This window comes from Pezoporus flaviventris, unplaced genomic scaffold (assembly GCF_033815535.1).
Source record: "Pezoporus flaviventris isolate CSIRO_AGI_PZ_B2104156 unplaced genomic scaffold, CSIRO_AGI_Pfla_v1 ptg000007l, whole genome shotgun sequence".
NCBI classification, from domain to species: Eukaryota; Metazoa; Chordata; class Aves; order Psittaciformes; family Psittacidae; genus Pezoporus; species Pezoporus flaviventris.
The window spans coordinates 82,940,354-82,954,351 of NW_026892555.1; the positions used below are offsets into that span (position 1 = coordinate 82,940,354).

Sequence of the window (13,998 nt, forward strand, 5' to 3'; positions counted from 1 at the left end):
CAGTGACATAGTATCACATCAAACTCCAGGTATATTTCACTGAAGTTATCTAAAATAAATATCCAGTCAAGTTACAGGCAGGATGTGCAGTCAGATGCATGGGTGCTCCCTTTGATATGGAGAAAAGATAAAGCCGTAAAGAGAAGCATGTTTCAGTGACAACTCTTCGTGGCTTCATTTTACAGTAGAAAAAAAAAGAAAAAAGTACAGAAGTTTTTTGGCCTTTAATTGTCTAGAATTGTCAGTAAGTGTAGCTAGCTCCTTTTATTTTTTTTTATGTTCTTTTTCACAGTATGAGCTGTAGTGTGCTCAGCAGCCCAGAGAATTATGCTGTGAATGCTGCAGACATATAGCTGGTGAAACACTGGGTCGGTACATCTGCCATAGTCAGAAGGCAAACTGGCAATAAAATTCAGTACACAAAGCTACTCATTCACAGCTGCAGAATTACAGCTGATTTACCAGAGAGAATCCCTGGAGTATTTTTAAATATTCTTTCTTAACCCTTAAGGTTAAATCAAATATTGGCTGGACTTCGAGGCTATATTCAGAAAAAGAACTTTAGCAGTTTGGTTGCTGGCTCAACAGAAAGCATATCACTACAGAGATGAATAGATGTAAGCAGTTTGTTGAGTCTGTAGAGCTTCTTTTTGGAGATGGACCCCAGTGGTAATTAAAGGATAATGAAAAAAAAAATAAATTACATCAATTAATTTGCAAAAATAATTTGAAAGATGACAAAAAAAGGCTTAAAGATGTGTATATATATTTTGACTTACAATTCCATTAAATCAGAAGAAAGGCCCATGCCCATAGAGCACAGAGGGGTTTTATGACATTTCTATTTATTACAGTATCATTTTAAATTGTGAGAATCTTAAGCATATAGAAGTAAAATGAAAAGATGTGATTCATGGTTCAAAAAGCAGAAAAGAAAACAATTGTAGTTCTTGAGAGGAGAATACATTTGCCAATATATTTGAATGTATTTGTTAGAAAGTTATGCCCTTATAAAATAGTCTTGCCAATAGTCCTGCAACTTCAAATGAGTACCTTTGATTTCTGCCTATTATAAAAATTCAAGATTTGTATTGATGCATTTTAGCATAACATTCAGTCTAATCTATCTTATACATAAACTGTTATTTAATACACTGAATGAATTTAGCCCGATGGTTCATATTAGAAAGTGGTTTATGCCTAATGGAATCATATTAACTTCAATGGGACTATGGAGCTTTAAAGCACAATATTTTGTCAAAATGACTGAGCTCTGTAAGACAAATATACAGTCCCAATTTTGGAGAAGGCTTTTTCAGATGTATAAAAGTATGATAAACACAGTAATAGGACTTTTATTAAAGCCTAACACCACAAGCTACTATAATGAATGCTTGCAGAATCATACAGAGTCTTAGATCGGCTGTATTTTATTGCACTTTTTTTTTCCCCTTTGAATCATTGGTTAAAATGCATTAATAAACTATATTAATATGGGTAGGAAATTAATGTAGCAAAACTCAGTGTGAGCCCTTATGAAATGGAGGGGGGAAACTAATTTTGATCACAATCATTCCCTTATAGATTTCACGCTCTCACATTCCCACAACTACATATTCCCAGGCATGGAGGTGGGTATGTCTGGGTGACCTGGCCTAGACAATTTTTATGTCATGTAGAGCACAAAAGACAGAGATTGAGTTCTGGCAAAGTCTTTTGACTGGTGTTGACAAAATGGTTTTGGGGCAGATCTTGTACCTTTTAGCAGTCAGTGGTGCCTTTTTGCCTCAGAATATTGACTATTTCACCATTCTAGCCAGCTCCTAGGCAAGATTGCTGCCTGTTGCCTTTCTTCCTTATTTCTTCATGAAATCTTCAGGACTAAAGCCTGTCTCACCCCAACAAGGAAAAGAATGGTCCAGCAGGATAAGGAATGGTCTATACAATCTGGTGCATTTCCAAACTTTTTCATTTTTATTTAGAAAGATGACAACATTTTCTTCAGTATTTGGTGCTCAAGAATATCCTTGTCAAATTCAAACTTTTGGCGCTATACAGTCTCTATAAGGAAAAAAACGTTTACATGGGATATGCAGATTCTATATAGTGCTTCTGTTCTTCAATGATACCTTTTAGTGTTAACTTTAGAATATCAGCCAAATCAATTCAAAACAGATTAGAAAATATTTGTGATCACAGCCACAGTTGCTATTTATATAATCTATATAATATATATGAGATATATATATAATATATATTAAAAACATAATTATGATAGCTTAAGGAACTGTGTCCCGAGATTTGTAAGGGGCAGAATATTATATATGAGGTGGAGAGGGGATTAAAAAAAAGTCACTAAATCCAATCTTCACAACTTTTCATTCTTCCTGTTAAGGAAGGGACTGGTGAAGCAGTGGTGAGGCCAGACCTTCAATACTGTATTCAGTTCTGGGCCCTTCACTACAAGAGAGACATTGAGGTGCTGGAACGGGTCCAAAGAAGGGCAACAAAGCTGGTGAAGGGTCTGGAGCACAAGTCTGATGAGGAACGGTTGAGGGAACTGGGATTGTTTAGCCTGGAGAAGAGAAGGCTCAGGGGGACCTTATAGCTCTCTACAACTACCTGAATGGAGAATGGAGCAGGGGGGTGGCTGGTCTCTTTTCCCAAGTAACAAGTGATAGGACAAGACGTAATGGCCTCAGGCTGTGCCAGGGGAGGTTTAGACTGGATATTAGAAAAGATTTCTTCACCAAAAATGTCGTCAGGCATTGGAACAGGATGCCCAGGGAAGTGGTAGAATCACTGTTCCTGGAAGTGTTCAGGAAATGTGTTGACAAGGCCCATACAGACACGGTTTAGTGGTGGGCTTGGCAGTCCTGGGGTAATAGTCGGACTTGATGATCATAAAGGTCTTTTCCAACCTAGCTGTTTCTATGATTCTATGAATTTGTTCTAGAAACTTTGTTGCCACAAAACTGTATTAGGTTAATAAATAAATTTAATTTAATTCCAGAATTATATTTATGTGTATGTAGATTTCACACATGCATTCATAATCATTCGAAGCATTCAAAAGAATTTGTAAATCCAGGACTCCCACCCAATCTTAAATGTATAGTTCACACAGAATCAGAGTAATGATAACACAGCATGATTTGTGGAATTCACCCCATAATGCATTCCCAAGAAATCAACAGAATATGAGTGGAGTGTTGTGACTAAGACAATTTAAGGCACTGAGCCCATAAGTCTGTCCTTTTCTTCTCCTGCACTGAGTCAGTAGATGGGCTAAATAAAATCTTTCATCTTTCTGATTTTACTATTTCAGACAACCCAAAACAAAGCAGCCGTGTCCCAGTGTTCATTAAGGTTTTGGATGTAAATGACAACGCTCCAGAGTTTGCCATGTTTTACGAGACCTTTGTCTGTGAAAACGCAAAGGCAGAACAGGTATGATGCTTACTTGTAACAAGAAAATGTACCAAATTAATTGAGTTTTGCTACTACTCTTTCATCACCTCATCAAGAGGTATACTTTGCATTGCATCACATTGTTGGGTTTGCAAATTAAAGAGTGGCTGCACAGTATCTGATTACACTTAGCATTTTTGCAGGTAATGTGACAATAGGTTTTAGACTGCTGTTTTCTGTACTGCACCTTGTTATCCCTGATTCATTTTTATTCTGTAATTCTCTGCTTTATTAAGGCACCTCCACTGCCTCCTTTAAGTTTCAGGTTTGTATTTGTTACAGGTCCTGTCTGTGATATAACTATTTCCTGTCACATAATTTTCACACTACCAGTCCTATTGCTAAATGGTTCAAAGTAGCAGATAATTTGGAAGATTCAGAAAAACAGTTCCTGTGACATGAGATTTGTGTAGTCAGCTTGGACTGTCTCACCTTTTATCTCTATTTCTTGTCACATGCAAAGGTTTGCTACCCATCTGGAGGGGCATCAGCTCGAGACTGCTCTTGAATTCAATATGATTTTCCTGCCAACTTTCAAATTCATCGTGTTACAGGCTGGTGGTATGGGCTACAATAGTGTGGTGATCCTCAATAGCATCAGCAGCACATGGATCATTTTTATTAAGCTAGCCATAGCAGCATCAGCTGCCTTAAAGCAGAAGAAAAAATAAAAATATATAAAAAGATTTCTTTACAATCATAAAGTACATAAATAACATTTATTGATTTTGAAGATAATTTTGTTCTTATTGTTTCAGCTGATACAAACATTAAGTGCTGTTGATAAAGATGACTCTTACAGTGGACATCAGTTTTCATTCTCCTTAGCTCCTGAGGCAGCCACCACCTCAAACTTTACACTGCAGGACAACAGAGGTAAATTTCTTGGAAGACTTTTCTTTATTAACTCATCCTTGCTTTCAGTCTTCAGATGAAGATTTAATGCATGCTTTGTGTTTCCAGACAACACAGCAGGGATTTTCACCCGAAAGAACAGATATAACCGGCATGAAACGAGTACCTACTTCTTGCCAGTGGTAATATCAGATAATGACTACCCTATCCAAAGCAGCACTGAAACAGTGACTATTCGAGTATGTGCTTGTGACCACCGAGGAAAGATGTTGTCCTGTAATGCTGAAGCCTTGATTCATCCCACCGGTCTAAGCACTGGGGCTCTTATTGCCATTCTTCTCTGTATCATTATATTACTTGGTAAGTAGCTCAGAGGCATTTTCTTCTTTTCATGGTTATTTTGCATTGCTACAAGTGATTATAACAAGGCTAGGACAAGAACAAAGCAAAGACATCCTTGTTTTATCCTGCTTTTTTTATTATTGTACTTCCTCCTCTGAGGGCCGCTTACACATATGGTGTACGGAACACATCTAAGATATCTAGAAGTTTGCAATGTCAAAACAAGAGGAGGCAACTGAGCTCCACCCTCTGGTCAATGGAAAGAGACAGGCACTTCTAGACACTGATCCCATCCCCATGTTGCTATCTGAGGTGGACCAGACTAAACCAATGCAGGTGTCTATTTCTTGCTGACCACAGAAGGAGGACAGGTAATTCCATTTAAAAAAAATTAACTTCCCACATGTAAACTGAGGAGAAACAAGTCTCAGTACTTCTGTTCTGCTGAAAAAGGATGCTGAAATGGAGTGGCTACTAAAGCACTCCCTCAAAAGCTGTAGAGTCCTCCTTTTCAAACACCTGCAAATATGAACAGTTGGATCCTGAATGTGGAGGATATACAGGTTTCTGGATACAGCACTTATAGGTGGTCAACTTTTTTTTTAAATAAAAATAAAGACAGATTGCAAAATCTCTCACATTCCTTTCAGGTTTTGCCCGTTTTGCACAGGAGAAACAGTCACTTGGCCATTAGCCAAAGTCTGTTCATCTGGGGAGAACTGCATGATACAACACAGGCAGCTCTCAGGAAGATGATGTTAGTCACCTTTAATATCTGGCTAAGAAAGAAGGGAGTCAGGCCAGCTTTATAGCAGTAGGGCCAAGCAAGGGAGAAAACGTTTCCTCAGTGATTCTGCTTCTTTCTACTATACTCATATTTTCCTTGGACATGTTCATCGCCATTGCAGAATCATCCTGATCTTTACTATTAGCAAAATTCCCTCTCTAGTGATGAGTTAAAGACTATGTTGTGATTCTCAGACTTTGGCAATATAGTCATGGTTTGCCCAAATAAGCACTATCCCATTTTCATAAAAGATTCCCACAATAACAATCTTACCCTTAATTCACCATTCAATTAATTTTTCAAAACATCATATCATTTCCTCCAAGAGCTGAGATCACTTTGTATCAAGCTCCTTACCAGAAAAAGAAATTTAATGCTGCAGGTAGTCTTGCACTTGTTAGTACAACTGTGCTCATTAATATCAATCTGACATTAAATGATTTCCTGTTTTATGTCAATTGAAAATAAGTGATTCTGTGTGCCATGCAGCACTTTATGTCTATTATTGCTCACACCACCATGCACCATAAGCAGATTTTCAATTAACTCAGCTATATAATTTTCTATTTTCAGACTCTTGCAGGGTTTAAATGTGCAGCCACTGCTGAGTGTAAAACAATACTCTGGGCAGACCCAAACCACAGCTTAAAAGTTAGCAGCAACAAAAAATGCCTGTGAATTGTTAGGTTTAGTTGCAGTTTAAGTAAGTCTAGCAGCTTATCAGGAGACCTCAGATACTGTTAAACACTGACATGCAAATAAAGATTAGGTGCTTTAACATAGAACTTCTAATGTTTTGGGGGTTTTTGCCTGCAAGTTCAGCACAAAATAAAAAAAAAATAAATCCAAGTATCAGAGAAGTGGCATAATCAAAGTCTCAACCTTGCATATTCTGAGTAGCACCTTTTTTTGTTGATGATACTTCAGCAATCCTTCCACATAAAAGCATCATTCCTATGATATTATTCTCATATAGTTCTACTGATCGCTATCCTGGGTGCCCATATAAAATTGAGGCTGTGTTTCTCAAGTTCTCAAAATTTTCTCCAGCTCCCTCTATTTTCTCACATAGACCTTTCCCCAGTCCTCCCATGTAGTGTCACAGCTTTATGCTCTTAAGGAAGAGAATTCTCTCTTACCGCATTTTTACACAGAAGCACAAAGAAGCATCACTTGGATTAGGACCCTTGTGTAACACCGTAAGTAAATCCTCATCGTTACGTTGAGAGCGTGAAGCTTTCACTATCTGAAACACTTCTAATTCCTTCAGTTTCACCACCTTACTTATTTCCTTTCAACTCATTAACTGATGTTTTCCCTTACTCACACTATTCCTATGGTAAAGACACAACAGGAATTAGAGCACCTTTCTTCTTTATCCTATCTTCTTAGAATACCTCTATAGTCAGTAAACTGAGAGCAAGAGCATAAGACTCTTCCACAACATGCTTGAGCACACCTACAGATAATATCTTGCTCTAAGCAATCCTGCAGGGGAACCCATCATTATAATAAAATAAATAGTCTTTCTGTCTGTTGAAGGAAGCTAAGACAGACAGGTTTCAATGGGCTAAAATTTTGTTTGAGGGATGACCTTCGTCCTTGGCATTGCCCTTAGAAAGGTTGTAAATGAGGAAGGTACTGCCAAAAAAAAAAGAAAAAGTCTTTAATGGCTACTGTGCTTTGACTCACACACCATTTTAGAAACACATTATATGAAAGATAATTTTGATCCACCTTATAATCTCATATCAATGAGCTTAGTTATTTTCTGATTTGCTTTGCTTTGCTATGAAAGAATTATAAAGACCGCAAGATGTGCCTTTTCTTGGAGTTTACACAGCAGAGCTGAAATACCAGGCACTGTGGACCTCAGACTACCAAAGCAACAGTGACAGTAGCAATACATCCATGCTCCTTTCTGCTGCTCGTTTGTAAATATTCAGCGTTTCAGTATCCTAAAGTAGAATCCAGCTAAGAAATCTGAAATGAGCTTCTGAAGGACATGAACTGTTGAACATATCCCCTTCTTCCCTCTGCGTCTACTTCTCCATCACTACCAGGATTATTATTGAGTAAAAATATTTAAATTTGGATCTTGGCCTTGGAGACTGTTCCTGCCCTTCAAATAAATTAAAAATACATGTATACACACATACATTTTAGAATGAAAGGCATAAAATATGTGTTTGAGAAATCTCGTGCTTTTGTCAGATTAAAATATACCATTACCATATCTCATCAGTCTAAGATTTAAGCCATTATACTTTTTAAGGTGATGTACGTTGTAAAAACATGCCAGTGAAGTTAATAAAACTTGGACCTTGTGATGTCTGAAAACCCACTCCATATTCAAATCTTTTTCTAGAGGAGGATAGATTTACTTATCTTGAAATGCAGCTTTGCTAACCTTTTACCATAGCCCAGTAGGTACTGGCTTTGTCCATAAAACAAGTTGCATCTTCTCCCAGGGGTTCAAGGTAAATAACATCTGATGCTACTTATTTTGAAGAAAGTGTTTCTTCCTTCCCAGCTCTCATGAAACTAGTTCTGTTCTCAAGGCAACAGAACTACTGTATGACTCTGGGTAAAAATGGGCTTACTGACAAAAACACACTCCACTTGGCTTCTTACAAGCTTGATGTCTCCTTTCTTCTAGTGCACATCTATGCCATTTCATCTCCCAAGGTACTCCCAGAGCATACAAAGCCTGAAAACCTGACGTGCACATTTGCAGTTTTGCAAAACATCTTTTAAAACTTCATATTCAAGCAGAAGCACAGCATTTCTTCTGGATTTTAATGGATTTAGGGATTAACCTTTCCCTTCTCTTCCTGTTACTTTTGTTTCCAGTTACAGTGGTGCTTTTTGCAGCACTGAGAAGGCAGCGGAAAAAAGAGCCTTTGATTATTTCGAAAGAAGACATCAGAGACAACATTGTCAGTTATAATGATGAAGGTGGTGGAGAGGAAGATACCCAGGCATTTGATATCGGCACGCTGAGAAATCCCGAAGCCATAGACGATAATAAATTCCGCAGAGACATTGTGCCGGAAACACTTTTTATGCCACAGCGGACTGCCACAGTGCGAGATAACACGGATGTCAGAGATTTCATTAACCAAAGGTTAAAGGAAAATGATATAGATCCAACGGCACCCCCGTACGACTCGTTAGCAACCTACGCGTACGAAGGTAATGGTTCTGTGGCTGAGTCCCTCAGCTCCTTGGAGTCGGTGACTACGGATGGAGATCAGGACTATGATTACCTCAGTGACTGGGGACCTCGGTTTAAAAAGCTGGCAGATATGTATGGCGCAATGGACAGTGACAAAGACTTTTAATATGTTGCCTTTTTTCTCTTCCTTTTTGTTTCCATTCCTCATTTTCAGAAACAGCATTGAGAAATGTGAGGTGGCTATTTTTTCCTATTTCTCCAGAGCCGTGTGAAAGGGTTCTCTGTTCTACCCACTCAAATTGTCTAATGATTGCAGTCTGTGTGGATCAGCCATCAGAAAACTTTTTCTAGTATCATTTTATGAGCTTCCAAGAGGCAGAATTCTTATTTTTCACTGCATCCAGTTTACCAAGCCAATCTTAGAGGCATGGCAGTATTGGAGGGGGAAAAAAGGATCCGATGGGAGCAATGTTTTTACTCATTCTGCTTATATTGTAAATTGGAATATACTACTATTTAAGCTCACTTGCTCTTTTTACTTGTATTCAGACTATTCAGCTCAGATGACTGCTCTGTTGATTGTGTATTGCACATCCCAATGTAATGAGGTACCCTAGTTTACCCTATGTATTATAGCCAAAAGTAGTGGTGATGGAATGAAGGTTTTTTATACAAGTAGAGTAAGCTGAGACAAAAAACATCAAACATGCATTTTTCTCATTAGAAGGGTAGAAAGGCCTAATGGTCATTTAAACCTAAGTGTTTTTCTAGGACTTGTCATTGCCCCCAGTGCACTGAATCATACTATCACACACATATATATAGTTCATTGACTGCTATGTATATATTCTTCTGACCTAGCATTGCTGGAGAGATGTGTGTGCGTGATCAGTAGCCCCAATATCTAATTCTTAGATTATTTCCCAGTTCTAACCCAGACTTGCCTTGTGATATGGGGAAAATCATCTAATTCAACCCCAGATTAGATCATGACTTGGAGGAAGGAGCAGATCATAACTTTGTTTTTCTTTGTACTTCTTTAGTCAGTCTTCACCTGCACATCAGTTCGGTGATGGCCACTGCACTGGGGAGGTGTGAGTCAGGCTTTCTATATTCAGCCTGTTCTCACATGGAGGAGAGGAGTGGTAGTCTCAAGGGGATTGGCATCCACTGGGACAAAAGGAGCAGCTGCAAAGGAGGAAAGGGTGTTTATTTTGTCCTGATCTTCCCCTGCCTGGATGCCCAGGGTGGATCCCTGACTGACTCTTTGCCTAGTTTTGCTATCTGTAAAGAGGGGAAATAGTGCCTACCTCATCAGGATGTTGCAAGGATTATATAAGTCATTCGGAAAATGTTTTAGAGATGGAAAATGATGGTATTCTGCCAGAGGAAGTAATGTCTCATGCTTTTGGGCGGTTGTTTCATTTCCAGAGTCAAGCCCTGTATGCACAAGTAAGTAAGAATCAGTTGTCATTCCAACAGCCTGAAAAGTAGGGTCTATAACTATAGGTTGTTTGTTTTTTTTTTTCTAATAACCTATTTAGCCAGGGTTGTTAAAGACTTCACCAAAAGGTAAAACTTTAATCACAAGTCTCACTGTGTAAATTTGTTTATCCACTTTGCCAAGCTAAGTAATTTTGGTCCAGGGATGGGGTGAGGGAAGATGCTGTAGTCTCAGGCCAAAACAGGTTTTTTTTACAGCTTGTGCACCATTTAGTATCTCTGCTGGTCTGTCAAACGCATGCAGTTGCTGCTTTTCAAATCCAGCCATCTAGAAGAGGTTATTTGGAGGAAACCCTAAGGGACTGCCATGGGACATCCAATTCCAGGAGCTAAAAGCCACCCTGAGTCCCAAAGCAGGGACACAGCCCATGACACTGTGCCAAGGAAACAAGGAAGATGTTTTTATTTTTTTTTAATATACCTCATACATAACTAATCTCATTTATTTACTTTTGAAACAGTATTTAATACCAGTATCACAGGCAGGGATCTATTTTCCTCCCCTCCTGAATCTTAAGTGAATCAGTTTAAAAATTAAACAACAGCTCCAATTTACTCTAAATATAGAGAAGGGGAAAAAGTTAATAAAGAGAAAATTAAAAGGGATTAAAAATTAATCCCTGGAATTCATTACTCCTAGACATTTAAATAGAAAGAGCAGTAAAATTCACAAGTATTAGACTTCTACAAACATGACGACATAATTTCAGGTTTTGTGAAACAGTCCCAGTGAAAAGGACGAGCCAGCCATGTGGCAGTGCCTTGCTGGGACTGAGAAGAACAATTCTGCAGTGGAAAGCACTGCACATTTGTAGGTTTAGGGCAAAGCAGCTAATGGCTTGCTGATGCCCAGCATGACAGGCAGGTGGATGTTCAGTGTGGAGGAGTCCAGTGTTTCCAAGGATCCTGAGCAGCCCCTGATCTCCCTGATGTAGGCCTCTTGCAGTGCTTCAGTCCGGCAGAACAAAGTGCCCAACTCTATTGCTTAGGGAGGCTGAGCCTGCTGCACCTGTCACAATGGCAGTGGTACAATGAGGTCTTTATTATGTCCTTCTGTGGGCCTTTCAGTAATTTAAGATGATAAAAGCCTTTGAAAGTCTAGCCCTTCATGGATTCCTTGAAATCAGAACTTCCAGAAGGCAGCCTGTCCAAAACCTGGCTCTGGCACATATCTGGATTTCAGATAAGTGGAGGAGCAACAGATGCTCAGCATCATCTGCCATATGTCCCTCACTTGGGGCTGTTTTCCTCATTCACTCAGTGGAGACAGTGTACCCCTAGGGAGCTCTTCCCAGTGGCTTCCTAACACACCTTTGTCTCACCCTTCACTGCCTGGCGTTGCCTCAAGCTCAGAGTCCAGCTGGACACCTGAAGTGAGCCAGTGCTTCTTCCTCTCCTCAGGCCCTAAGGAAACAGAGTTGTTAATGGAGGGAATGACAGAGGTGGCTGTGAAACTGCATGCATATTTGGCCCTGCAAGCCACCCCCAGCTCACAGGGAAGAAGGGTGCTTGACTTGTCACTGTCATCTGATTGAAGACAGACCTTACACCCTGAAAGGGCTGGGCCACCCTGCAGGTCAACTTTCATTAGTCATTCTTTGGGGTGGAATAAACAACAGGAGGATCACTCACCTCCTTGTAACTAGTTTCCTATGTTCGTACAGTGGTTTTGTCTGATTTAGTGGTTGTTAGTAGCAGTCCAAGCGCAAGTTTCATTTGTTTTTTTTCCTTTTTATTTTTAATTGAAAGCTAGAGCTGTTTTGCTCTTGTCCATTGCATGGTGCAGTAAGTAACAGAGTGGCTAATCATGCCTGTTTTGTAAATATATTACATAGAAAATTGTTATGTCACCACAAATATGGTGCCTGAATAGCAAATTTTCTTCTAAGAAAATTCAAGGCAAACTTGCATCCAAATTATTATTTATGCACCTAGGTTTTAAGGTCTATTTTTTCCTGAAAATTAGACAGATTTAGCATCTCTCGCACAGCAAGAAGAGTTCAATTCTGTCTTTTCTTCTTGCTTGGCAGTACCACAAAGTGCAATTATGCAGTACTGCATATTAAATAGTGAAAGTGCCATATTGCAGTGAATACAAAGCTTTGCAGTAGTATTTCTTTGCACTTTGTAGCATGCCAGAGTACTAGATGATAGAAATGAATATTTAAGAATGCTTTAATACAGTGTTAGAGTTGTCATTTATAGATAAACAAGTGTTAGACTATGGGCTATGAAGTGTTTTTCAAGGCTGTTTTAAGCCTGATTTTCTTACAACTGTACCTATTTAAGAAGAAGAGATATTATTAAGAAGCTTTGCTAAGCCAGGTAGAGAGATGAGCATTGCAGCTGTCTTTCAATTTGGAAAAACATCTGATCTAACAGGGGACCTATGAAAAGATACCAAGGAACTCAGTGGAGTTAACACAAAACAGGTGCATGTTTACATGGGGGACTTTTCTGCTATGGCAGAACAATAACCTCTCTACACTTGAAATGGAAAAAGGTTTCTAATATAGCTATTTCATCTCAGTTCCCAAAACAGCCACTTTATTCTATAAAAATGATTTTTTATTTTTTTTTTTTACTCCAGAAGAATATTTCAGGTTGAAACTAATTCTATCCCATAGCAGCACTAGTATGGAGAGACACAGCAGCACATGCCTCCAATGTTGTTGTGCCAGGAAATCTCTATGTAGAGAAGTGCTTGAAAAAGAGCTGAGACAGAAACTTCCAGCGAGCTCTGGACAAGGGAATTTGGGGTTCCCACATGGTTCTAGCAATAGTACAACAGGACTGGGATGTATTCCCAAACCTGACATAGATGAAGATCTGTCTAACCATGAGAAAAACAAGTTGTTTGTGGTTTTGAAGTTATTGCTAGTGAAAAAAATGCTGGGAAATATTCTGAGTAGAACAACACTCCACCTATACCAAGACATATATTTTCTAAATTTGTCCTAAGAAACAGATATATTTTTCTGACTTTTTTACTTTTTTTTCTTTTTTTTTGGTTGTCAGGTCTTATTTCACTTTATGGACAGGTGCTTCCTAGCTGTTAAACAGGAATGGGAGAGGCAACCTTCAAATAATGCACTTTTGGAAGTACCAGGCTACATTACAAGGCACAACATTTCCATTTCTCTGTCAGAAAACAAACAGAAAAGTCCCACAAAACCCAACTAACTGAATATCTGTAGTACCATAAAAAGCAGAACAGTCATAAAGAAGTAGAGCAGGGAGAAATGGCTTTGGAAATGTTTGTCTGCACATGTACAATATGAATAAAAAGAAGGGAAATGATGAACATTGGAAGCTGGCCATGTTTCAAAACCAGACATCCATTTTGAGCAGGACCAATGGTGCACAGTCATTTCTAACTCTTCCAGATTTCCTGCAGCAGCCAGAGGGAGGCTTACATGGATAGGAAGAAAGACATCATCTTTTTTTCAGACCAAGAAAATTGAATCTAGGCCATTTACATGCAGATCTCTGGGAAAGTTCCTTTGTCTTGATTATTATTAAAAAATGTTAGATTTCCACAGCTGATCTATCTTGAGGGCCTTCTGCAGGGTGAATTACAGATAGTGAGCAGGTAACTTTGCAAACACTACTGTATTAGCTCTTCCTGCCACCATCTGTTTTAAATCTCTCCATGCTTCCTTTGGCTATAAGTAGTACTGAAGTGTTCAGAAGACCACTGTCTCAGCTGGATGCTGCCAGCTCCTGCCCATTTGTGTTTCAATTAGCAGTGCAGTCTGAGCTCCCTTATCAAATGAGAGGTGGCAAATTAACAGTCATTACACTACTTCCAATAAGTATGAACTATGTTGTTGTGAAAGGCAGGGCTTTTTTCCAAACTCCC

At 38.9% G+C, this 13,998-nt stretch overlaps 1 protein-coding gene across 1 annotated transcript in view; it reads left to right on the forward strand.

Moving 5' to 3' along the window:
- Nucleotides 1-12,697, forward strand: part of LOC133267189 (cadherin-6) — a 101,656-nt gene extending 88,959 nt beyond the window's left edge. The window contains exons 9-12 of the mRNA XM_061449277.1: nucleotides 3,329-3,450; nucleotides 4,230-4,347; nucleotides 4,435-4,686; nucleotides 8,309-12,697. Coding sequence (XP_061305261.1) covers nucleotides 3,329-3,450; nucleotides 4,230-4,347; nucleotides 4,435-4,686; nucleotides 8,309-8,799 — 983 coding nt within the window. The 3' untranslated portion in view covers nucleotides 8,800-12,697. The remainder of the gene's footprint in view (nucleotides 1-3,328; nucleotides 3,451-4,229; nucleotides 4,348-4,434; nucleotides 4,687-8,308) is intronic.
- The last annotated feature ends 1,301 nt before the right edge of the window (nucleotides 12,698-13,998 follow it).